General features: G+C 35.4%; 2 protein-coding genes across 2 annotated transcripts; one reads left to right on the top strand and one right to left on the bottom strand.

The window, feature by feature from the left end:
- The first annotated feature begins 4,329 nt into the window (after positions 1-4,329).
- Positions 4,330-6,252, top strand: LOC121811691 (nuclear transcription factor Y subunit B-1-like). The gene is made up of 2 exons (XM_042212592.1): positions 4,330-4,399; positions 5,659-6,252. The coding sequence occupies exons 1-2, from the start codon at positions 4,330-4,332 to the stop codon at positions 6,246-6,248; spliced, it is 660 nt and encodes a 219-aa protein (XP_042068526.1). The 3' UTR covers positions 6,249-6,252.
- Positions 6,253-6,376: 124 nt separating this feature from the next.
- Positions 6,377-9,704, bottom strand: LOC121811690 (tRNA (guanine(9)-N1)-methyltransferase-like). Its single transcript, XM_042212591.1, has 3 exons — positions 9,147-9,704; positions 7,168-7,527; positions 6,377-6,759 (listed from the first exon to the last, which is right to left on the bottom strand). Exons 1-3 carry the CDS (start codon positions 9,669-9,671, stop codon positions 6,433-6,435), a joined length of 1,212 nt encoding a protein of 403 aa, XP_042068525.1. The 5' UTR covers positions 9,672-9,704; the 3' UTR covers positions 6,377-6,432.
- Positions 9,705-11,287: the final 1,583 nt, after the last annotated feature.

Genomic DNA, 11,287 nt, shown 5'->3' with positions numbered 1-11,287 from the left:
CAAGTCGGGTCAAACTCGGTTTGATGGAGCTCGAGTCAAATAGCCGCCAAATGCTTTTTTTTTAAATATGAATACATGAACTCGATTTTTTTCCATGTCATGTCGGAAATGCCAACATTGCAAATTAAATTGATCATTAAAATAATGTCTTCTTTAATAGAAGAAGGTAATCGAGCTACATAAAATAAATATTACTCCTATTATTGAAGTTTTCTCTGGTAAGGAAACTTGCGCGATTAATTTGGGCTCAGAAATTTTTGTTAGTGAATTATATTACTAGTATATAAAAGTGTATAAATACATTTTTTTCTAGAAAGCAATTATTAATATGAAAAATATAATTATTTCTTATGCTACTCGAAATGCAAAAACATGTTTGGTTTAGAAATTTATAAACGCTAGAATTGATCTTTCACGAAAACCATTTACTCCTAATATTCAACACATTGTTTGAAACTTGGGTATGAAAAGCTCTCAATCCTAATCAAAATTGCACAAATTTTCCATAGTCCAAGCACATATTAATCTTGCAAATTTACCTTGAAGAGAAGTTCTCGAACCTAATCCCTCACCTACATAATGGCAATTATATTTTTCTTTTTAAAACGACGTCATTTTAATATTCCATCTAAATTGTCTCACTAGCGCTTCCAATGAACACATCAATTACAATGGAGTAAAAAAGATTGGAGGATAAATAAAAAAATTAAAATTTATGTATTTGAATTATAAATATTGGAGGGAAATCATAAAATGTCAGAAATTTGTTTATTTATAGACAATTGCCTTTTTCTCATTTTCAATGATTGATCTAATTTGCCACACTACAACTTTTGACAAATACGTAAAATTCACAAAAAAGTGTAGAAAAAGCCAAAAATTATAAAAGTTCATGTATTTATAAATAAATAACTTTTTAATTTATAAAACTCCGAAAAAATTTATGGGCTGCATAAACCTTTGGTGAGTAATTATATTCATAGCCAACAAATAAAAAGTAGGGTAAATTATTTGTAAAATTATAAAATTTGATCAAATTCTGTTTAAATATTTTAAAATATAATCATAAATTAAGAAATATTTATTATTTCTAAATTCCACGGAATTAGTCAATACTCAAGAATTACACCACAAAAAAGAGCAGAATAGTTGGCGGATTACCGGCGGCCAGCCAAGAATACAGTGGATTAGCCGCAAAAAGACGCAGTCCATCGTCAATTCATTTTTTTTATTTAGTTAGAATCTGACTGAGAATTTCTTTCTTCAATGTTATTCAAGGGACTGTGAAATTGTACATGAATTCAATTTCAAAAGTTCAATTTGACAGTTGTGGAGATGGGAATGAAGTATTAATTCAATGGCCTTTTTGTCTACAAAGCATTGAATTGTATTTACAATTATTATTGAGTTTACCCCAATTTAATTAGTATCTACAATTGAAACCCATATATACAATACCGTGGCCTAAAAAAATGTAATTGAGAATTCAACCAAATTGAAATCCACAAGCATATGACCAATTTAAGTGGGATAGTTGGAACACTATGATTAGTCTGAAATGTATCACGAGCACTGAAAGTTACAGTACATGACTTGTGTTGATTTAATTTTTTGACTGTCAAATGGCAGGACATGATATGCACTTCAATTTTGATCATACATCAAATCAAATATTTCCATCAAACCAATCATCACCAACATCAACATAACCATAGATTCGGTGGTGATGGAGGTTGAGCACAGACTAGGGTTTCATTTTTTATTCTTTGTTTTGCTTTACACAGTACATAGAATGAAGATAGGAACATGAAATATAAAATGGTTGAGACGATGTTAATTACATCATCAGTCACACGTAAGAAACAAAAAAGATGGTTGCCAATTAATTACATATTTCCGGAATTTCATATTAATGCACCACCTCAGTTTTACTTGTACTACTACTTTTTCTTCTAATAAAAGGGGGCTTCCTATCTGCAAAGACTCACTCACTCTCACTCTCATACTCATATAATTAGGCTTAGATTTGAAGGAGTGATGGATTTTGACCATAAAGGGTTCGCAGCGATAACAATGCTTCTGCTGTGGCTGACGGCCTTAGCAATATATCCTCATTTTATGGAGCCTGAACCTCCTGCTTCAATGGCTCTATTAATTTCTATTTTTCCCATCACTGCTGTTGTCTACTCCTTATTCATGGCCCTCTTTGTTTGGTAAATCAACTCTCTTTTATTTTCCATCTTAAACAAACAAATAAGTATGCACCAGATCTCTTAGATGATCACTGAGAAATGATGTATGTCAATTTCTGTAACTCTCTCTATGTCTGAAAAGTGAAAGGGAAGGTTCTTGTGCTTTCATTTTTATCTGAATTACTACTATGCATTATTTTGCCAATTGATAGATTTACATATACTATGTTTTTACTGTCGGGCGCATTTTTAATTCCTATCATGGCGGGTGCTCTAAAAAGTGATTTTCTGTCGTATTTATAAAAAAGCGTGCTAAATGGGTCGCGACAACCATTTAAAAGAATCTATAAATATTATTTTCTCTAGTAAAACAAGCGCGAAATAGTTAGAATAAAATAACAAATATCGTTTAACTCGTTAAAAATAAGTGCCAGACCCCGACAATAAAGAGGAAGGAAGGGCGTATGTAACGTACTGCCTATTTTTTCTGCTTTGCTTATAATTTTGGTAAATTATAAAAAAAAGTTTCACTTATTGAATAATACCTAAAATTTATATAAAAAAAAATACTAATAGAGTTTCTATTAATATTTTTCATGCGTCCACTTCTAATTAGACATCACGACCAGCTTTAAATGGTTATACAAGAAAATTAACAAAGATGCACTTTATAATTAAACTAAAATCAGTAAGGCCTTTCCTTATAGTTGAATTAAATCTGATGGTATCAAAGGCCTTTCCTTATAGTTGAATTAAATCTGATGGCCTATCAATCAAATTTGCCAAAGTAAGGAATAATAGTAATTAATCTCTTATTTTCTCTTTCGTATCCCCTTAAATAAGATGCACTTTTCCTCCTTAATAATATATTAATAAACATATTATAGTCTCAAATTAAATCATAATAATTTATCACTCAAAAATTAAGTCTGGAGAAATCTGAACAAAGAAGATTCTCTCATGTATTTTTCAAAAATCCCATTACAAATTTTCAAAGCTCCTCTATCCCTTTAACACTTTCCTTACTCTTGTCTTTTCTTGAGTCAAGAGATATGCCCTGCAACGACACCAGTAACTGCTTTGTGCAACTTAATAGTTTTTTGCCATTTCAATTTAATTAATTTACTCACCTCAAACCCTTGTTTTCAATTTCGTATTGAATTTTTTAAATTATGGCATATATATATATTATATATTTTCGTGGTTGATGTTGTAGAGAATTATAAATCTCTAAACTCTCGAACAAAGGGATATAGAAATAGATTTGATGAGATAAGTTACGTTAGTTGAGTAAAGCAATTTTGTGGTTCAATGAACACAGTACCTTTTTCCCAAGACTAACTGATTAGTTCTTCTTTTCATGGTGCATATTAGTATAACTATTCTAAATGGCAAATTAAATTAAATGCGTAGGCTATAACTTTATCTTGTAATAAATATTAGAAGAACACAACTATGAGCAACCTCCACATAAGCAGTTGCAGATGTATGGGTAAGAAGAAGGAAAAGTTATTCACGCTTCATTCAAACTTTACAGCCAACATAAACTAATGAATTACAAATTTAGACAAATATGACAAAATTGCAAGTAAGTCATCATTCATTCCAGACAAAATAACAAAACAATATACACGAGAAGGAGGATAAAGTCCTCTAAGTGTGTGTGAATGTGTGTGAGAGAGAGAGAGAGGAAATTATATTTGTTGATGCATGTTCCCGTAGTAGAGAAGATGGATGTATGTATGTATGTATGTATATATATATATATATATATATATATATAAGTGTATTGTATTGTAGTGAAGATAGATAGTGACGTGATAATTTGGCAAAAGACTATTCCTTTTCAGAGAAGAGCATTGAATTGGAACTCTAAAAAACATAGATGATGAAAGAAAAGCAAATTAAGAAGATAGTACATTAATGTTATTGAGAAAGAGAGGGCACATAAATTAAATGTGGTCAAGCCTCACACCACAGTGCTGCCCAACTGTGAACCCTTATTTTCCACCGGCGAATGCCCTTCTCTCGTTCGCAACGCCTCTTCGCCACGTGTCCTCCCTCCTCTCCTCTCCTCTTCTCCCTATATATTAATCCCTTCACAACCAACACAACGCCTATACCAAAATATCTCAAGATGGAACTCGGAGAGAACAATGGAGGAGGAGGCTTCCATGGCTACCGCAGGCTCCCTACACCTAACTCCGGTCAGTTCTTCAATTACCTACCTTTTTTTCTTCCAATATGAGTGTAAATGTTTTAGTGTCTACCATATGTTTTAGACCATTTTTTTATGACTAGTGAATATTTCATCTTCTTCCAGTGCTTTAGGAAATGCAATTTGTCACCTTTATTAATTTCTCAGAAACATACTGATCTGATCTTAACATACATTACCAAATAAAGGTAAAAAAACAATTGGGATGGTGTGTTTTCTAGAATTTGAGTCCAAGGAAATGATGAGAAATGTAGCTGCGAATTGTATTGTGTAAAAGGGGGACAAAGTAGTGTAAACAAGTGGCATACATGCAGTATTTGGCCCCACATTCACATCTATCACTCATGCATTATCAGATAATATACGCATGATTCACTTACTCCATTAAAATACAGCAGTCACCACACGATTGTTTTTTCCCCATCCATCTAGGTCTAGTCCAGGCATCATTCTCTTTTCGTACTACAATAGTGGTAGTACTACTTTCTTTCTTAACGATAAAAACATTTATGCTTTGACTTCAAACTTATCTGCACTCATATTTAAATCAATACACCACTTGCTTATCTCGAGGTGGCTACACCTTTCTCGATTTATAATTTTTTAAAGGCTTCGATCTTTTAAAATATAATAAATAAATAACACCACCTTATCTGGGTTCTTTTCTGGGAGAAAGGCACTCATTTTTGTTGATTCCCATGATTTTAACTTCTTATTTGAGTGGTGGCAGAGATATTCAAGAATTTCTGTTGTCTAGTTCCACTGATTGTTCCGTTTTTTTTGGTAGTAATAGTGATAATAATAAATTAATGATTAAATGTCTAATCATCTTAAGCACTGTAACAGGTTTTGTATGTGCATTAAATGGAAATTAAAAAATTGCTATTTGAACTCCACTTATTAGATGATTGGTGGACTAGAATACAAAATGTCAACAAATTCTGCTGCCTCTTATTGTTACTCGATTCACCAATTTATGTTGAAGATCCATCTAAATATTGAGTTCTATAGTCGGCCCCATACACATCTGCCCGTTATTTTATTGGCCATTTTTATTAATTAAGAAAATGACATTTTTAAAATGTAGCTACAAAAAGAAAAAAATTAAAACTGCCTTTTGCTTAAAATATTTTTTTCCTTTAATTCAAGATAAAATTGACTATTATTATCTTTACCGTAACAAAATGGCTATTTTATTAATTTAGTCTAAAAATAATTATGTTGCTGGTTTGGTACGGTGGTAAACAGAGTTGAAAGCAGCAGACATGAGCATGGGGCTGCCGTCTCCTCAAACAAACCCGGGCGGAGATGAGTCGGAATGCATCGTCCGCGAGCAGGACCGGTTCATGCCGATAGCGAACGTGATCAGGATCATGCGCAAGATCCTCCCTCCGCACGCCAAAATATCCGACGACGCCAAGGAGACCATCCAGGAATGCGTGTCCGAGTACATCAGCTTCATCACCAGCGAGGCCAACGATCGCTGCCAGCGCGAGCAGCGCAAGACTATCACCGCTGAGGACGTCCTCTGGGCCATGAGCAAGCTCGGCTTCGATGACTACATCGAGCCCCTCACTGTCTACCTGCACCGCTACCGTGAGTTCGATGGCGGGGAGCGGGGCTCTTTGAGAGGGGAGCCACTCGTGAAGAGAATGGTGGATCACAACACCATGGGATTCCATGCCTTTCCTCCGCCGGCTTTCCACCACATTCCCCACCACCATGCCTTCTTCGGAGCTGCGCCTATGAATTTCTTCAAGGACTCGCCTAATGCCGGGCCATCACAGGCTGCGGTCGCCTGCATTGACCCTTTCCCTCAGCTTAAGGACCAATTGTAGGGTTGCACTGCAATCACTCCAAATCACTTTCTAATGTTGTTTTAGGTCAGTAACTTGGACAACTTAACTGCCCCTTCTGTTTTGCAATTTTCCAAACAATTCGCTGCTCTTCTGTTCTACTACTTTTCTTTGTTAACTAGGAATTTTAGTACCTTCAATGTCACTGCTAATGCCAATAATACAATCAGTTGTTCATCAGAATCAAGTACCAAAATATATCAGTCACGCCCAATAAACCATTCACAAAATTTTGCTTGGTCTCTCTTGGGTTGAAATATTCAAGCTTTAATCTCTGCACTGATGCACGGCCTTTTTGCCTTTTGATCGTGTCCATCCCTATACTGTCTTCATCATCTGCTCCAGCTTCCGTTTCATCCTCATCCTTTCCTTCGCCCTCTGTTCCAGCTTCGCCTCTCTTCCTCAGAGGAATCACCTCAAAAAATGAATGCTTCCAGTCTCCTGATTCCAAAAACTTGAGAAGTATCTCCACCACTTGATTCACAGTAAGGACCTGCAAACAAGTAGGCAAATTAAGAGAGACCACAAATAAGAAGTTATCATGGGCGGTTTACTTAAAGCAAGTACAAATTAGGCTCTGTATCTAAATAAAATGAAAGAAAGTGACATGTGACTATATAATCATGCCCCATCTCAGTCAAATGAGTATAATTAACCATCATTCTATCCCAGGACCTGCATATCATTATGCACCATCTTAGCATGTAACATCCTATCAATTGTTGAGATCATGCTTTCAGATATTGTGAAAAGCATTAGTTATAGTCATATCAAAGGACATCATTCGTCAAATGATTTAAGAAAAATGGGAGGAGTATTGGTTAAAAAAACTCAATATTAAAGCAGGAAAGATGATGCCATGATTGCCATCTACGTGTGAGTGCTAAGGACACTAGACAACCTGAGAACTGGACATCTTCAGGTAAGATCCAATAGGCAATTTTGCTGTTTTAATCCCTTGCTCGTTTGCTTTATCCATGGTAAGGCCTTTCCAGCGATTCCTATCCACCAAACCACCAATGATGTAAATTGCTTTCGGATCGAGTACATCCAGAACATTCTCAGAATCAGCTGTGAGATACACCAAATTTTCTTTCTGGTCTTTAAAGGATTCTATGTAGGATTTATCCTCCTTCTCAATTAACCATCTATCATATCCTGGGATCCGCGTAAGTTGGTCTTGCATTTCCCCTTTGCAGCCAGTCAGCCATATATGGGCTGGCACGGGGCATCTTCCATTTAATGCATAGCAATACATAATCTGCATGTAAAATCAACAGTTATTAGCTTAATATGACTGAATAAGATAATGACAAGTACCTCGTCCAAACAAGCCCAATTTTAGAAAGTCGGAAACAGGCTCACCATAAAACCACAAGCTCAAAAGCATATGATGAAATTAAAGTTGTTTGGTTGTGACAAATGACAAAAACAACAATTTCAGAACAGTCTCATCATGGAGACACACTACGAGAACCAGAATGGAGCAATAACGAGAGAAAGGGCACCACACAGCATTTGCGCAACATAGTTGGGACCAGACTAGAATGATTGTCTAAGGGTGCATGAAAGATCACGTTCAACTTTCAAAAAGTAAGTTGTAAGTTTCAAGTACATGTAAGATTTTAATTTAAATATTTGGTTTTATGATTAATCTTCTCCAAAAGTTTCACAGGCTTCTTAAAATAAAAAACAACTATCAAAAAGAAAGAAAATTGCAATTTCTACGTCACGCTCACAAAATGGTTTCACACCGAATACTATAGAGATTTATTGGTGAAGAGTAGTTACTACTTCTGCTTCGAAGAAAAGGTCAACTGATACAGAATCTAAGTTATTCATAATCCACACACATAACATCTGCACTTCAAAAAATACATAGCCCGCCCCGTTCTTGTTTTCAGAACCTCAAAAATAATATCTTCAAAATAGCTTGAAATTATAAAGTTGTTCGATAACCTTCTAGAAATTGAGGGGAGGTGGGTGTTAATTTCACTTTAGTTACAGCGACGATATCATCCAAAAGCATTACGTTCTCAGATATTGGTAGAGCAATGCCCCATGTACAAGCCAGAGATACATCTAATAAATTCATACAATCCAGAGCTAAAATATCCCTTATTCGCCCAATGGGCATAGATGTCTCAAGATTTTATCTACACTGAACCCCCCGTATATTGTACAAATGTGGCCAAATAGAATCGAAGCTCCTGCTTCATGTTTAAAGTTCAAGAGCATGTCACAGGAGATAGAGACCAGTGTTCTATAAATTTCACAATCACTTACATCCAAGGAGCAAATTGGTGTGACATACATTAGTAAATTGTACTAGTAATCAATTCTATCAAATTGTATTAGTAAATGGTCCTGGAAAACTGTCACTATAATAAGCATGAGCATGAATACAACTGAATTGATGATTTGTGCCTAAGTATCTAGAAAGGCGTAAGTTTCATTGAGATGACTCCAGGCCATATGGTTATCCAATGATGCAAACACTTATGTGGTCCTTAGTTATAATGTCCCAGTTAACCTAATTGACATACTAAATTAGTTTCAAACTGTGCAAGTTCTGTCATTAGTGCTTTGTCTGCCTACATAACTAAAGCCAGACTGATAACTTATCACACTTTGCTTTCATAGACAAGGAATTTTAACTTCACATACATGACTCTTTGAACTGATAGTGAGAAACTAAAATTGCAGTTGTTTCATCCATCTTCATGAAAGATACATATGATAATCCATTTTTTTGTTCATCAAATTCAGTCGAGTTGGAAATTCATGAATAAACACAGACAGACTCAATAATTTGATGAAATCAAGTGATGAAGAAACACGGACAGTCGAATTGGCAATTCAGCGTGATAAAAAATTGACCTGCTGAACGAGGCTGCTGAGTTCAGTAGATGTCATGAGGTGAGCGAACTCGAGATCAATAACAACATTCTGACCATTAGCCCTCGCTTGCTGCAACCGCTCGAGTTTCTGCCCCTTCTCCTCCGACCGCTTCTCCATGCGTTCCCTCCTCAGCCCCTTTCTTTGCTCTATTAGCTTTTCCCTCTCCTCTTCGTCGAGGCTCGCCAATTTCTCCGCCCACTCCGTCCGCTTGCGCTCCGCCTCCCGCTTCTTGTGTTCTTTCATCTGCGCCTTCTTCTCCACCTTCTTCGCCTCGAATCTCTGCTGCCTGAGAAGCCGTTTCTGAGCGTTCTTCGACATTGAAGGGGGGGCGGCGGCGGTTTGGTCATTCTGCAGGGGCTCGGGCGGTTCCATTTGCAGAAATGGTGAGAGAGTAATAGGTGGTTGAGTGAGGCGGGATGCTGCTACAAGAGGGGACTGCAGCCGTTGCTGCGGTGGCTGCGGAAATAAGGTTTTCCAAGCACCAATGTTGCACCAGTTAATCATACGCTTCGAATACAGATGTTTAATGCTATTGAATTTTTTTTATTTATGGAGTAGTACCATATAATATACTCCTTACAAAATATAAATATTTCATATTTAATGGACGAAATAGAATATAATAACCCTTTTAATTTAATGGAGTCTCTTGCTTCATCAGATTTAACTTTGTTTTTGCATATGTTTTGCTTTAGTCATTATTAAAATTCTCCTTTTAGTTCATCTACAATAGAAATCTCATTTAAAATTTTACTACAAATAATAAATATGTATCACATACTATTAACTTATTTTTTCACATTTTATAATAAAATTAAGACATTTTTTCCATGCTTAGTTAGAGTTTAGAATTGAATTTCTCATTTGGAAATGACATGTTCTCATATGGAGACAAGTAACATTTTGTTTCCTTGCTAATGAGTCTCACAATGTTAGTCCATAGTTTTATATTCCCTCCGTCCATTTATAAACTTCCGATTTTGCTATTTTCATCTGTCTACTAATAAACTTTTTATTTTTCCACTTTCGCTCGTCCGTCAATAAACTTTCCATTTGTTTTTTACTATTTTTTGTAATAGACGCTACATTTCACTAATTTTATCTCACTCATATTTTATTATAAAATTAATACTCCCTCTGTTCCGCGGTAGTTGACTCGTTTCATTTTTTGCGTTCATTTTGGAAAAATTATACTTCCTCCATCCACGAACAGGAGTCTCATTTTTCCATTTTAGTTTGTCCGCGAATAGGAGTCTCGATTTACTTTTACCATAAATGGTAATAGGATCTCACATTTTATTTAAAACTAATATATACAAGTGAGACTCGTATTCCAATAACTTTCTTCCACCCACTTTTCTTAACATTTTTTAATACCCGTGCCGCCAAAAAATGAGACTCCAAAAGGAGGACGGAGGGAGTACTAAATAGTTAGAGTAGAGAAAGAGTAAAGTAAAACACAGGATAACTTAGATAAGACTCTTATTTACATTATTCTCTCTCTTACTTTACTCATTCTCCATTTTAATTTATTACTCCATCCGTCTCACTCAAGATGTCCACCTTTCATTTTTAGTTTGTCTCGCTCAAGATGTCCACTTTTTATATTTTGAAATAAATACCTCTCTCGGTCTCTCTTTTCTCCTCATTAAAATATTCAACTACCTTTTTTATATACTTCATTCCATCTAACAACTTTTCCTTAATATCCGTGTCATTCAAAAATTTGGACATCTTGAGTGAAACGGAAGGAGTATCATTTTTCCAAAACAAGTGCAGAAAAATAAATGACTCAACTACCGTGGAACGGAGGGATTATATAAAAGTACGACCCACCTTCCACTAACCTTTTGAACCAACTTTCTACTACATTTCTTAAAACTCGTGCCGGTTAAAACTCCCCTTGTATTGGTGGACGGAGAGAGTACTTGATTAAAGATGTTGCTGAACATAATTTTTGACTATATTGCCCTCATTAAATTTTCATATTTTCCATCATACCCTTGCCTCTTTTTTTGGAATCCTAATTAATCTTGCCATGTATTTCACCTTACCCGTGCCTCTCAAAGAAAGAATCTCGACAACTTCAAAGGTGTGGGAATGATTTCATCACGTTGTAC

This window comes from Salvia splendens, chromosome 7, assembly GCF_004379255.2.
Source record: "Salvia splendens isolate huo1 chromosome 7, SspV2, whole genome shotgun sequence".
In the NCBI taxonomy this organism is placed as follows: Eukaryota; Viridiplantae; Streptophyta; class Magnoliopsida; order Lamiales; family Lamiaceae; genus Salvia; species Salvia splendens.
Note: the sequence above shows the minus strand (reverse complement) of the source record. Positions and strands in the feature narration are given on the sequence as shown.

What these genes read in the sequence shown, in the direction of transcription:
- LOC121811691 (XM_042212592.1), top strand. Translation starts at nt 4,330, where the DNA reads ATGGAACTCGGAGAGAACAATGGAGGAGGAGGCTTCCATGGCTACCGC. An exon ending in GCTCCCTACACCTAACTCCG is followed by an intron (nt 4,400 to 5,658) that starts GTCAGTTCTTCA and finishes GGTGGTAAACAG; the next exon opens with AGTTGAAAGCAGCAGACATG.
- LOC121811690 (XM_042212591.1), bottom strand. Translation starts at nt 9,671, where the DNA reads ATGATTAACTGGTGCAACATTGGTGCTTGGAAAACCTTATTTCCGCAG. An exon ending in TCAGCAGCCTCGTTCAGCAG is followed by an intron (nt 7,528 to 9,146) that starts GTCAATTTTTTA and finishes TTTTACATGCAG; the next exon opens with ATTATGTATTGCTATGCATT. An exon ending in TGAAGATGTCCAGTTCTCAG is followed by an intron (nt 6,760 to 7,167) that starts GTTGTCTAGTGT and finishes ACTTGTTTGCAG; the next exon opens with GTCCTTACTGTGAATCAAGT.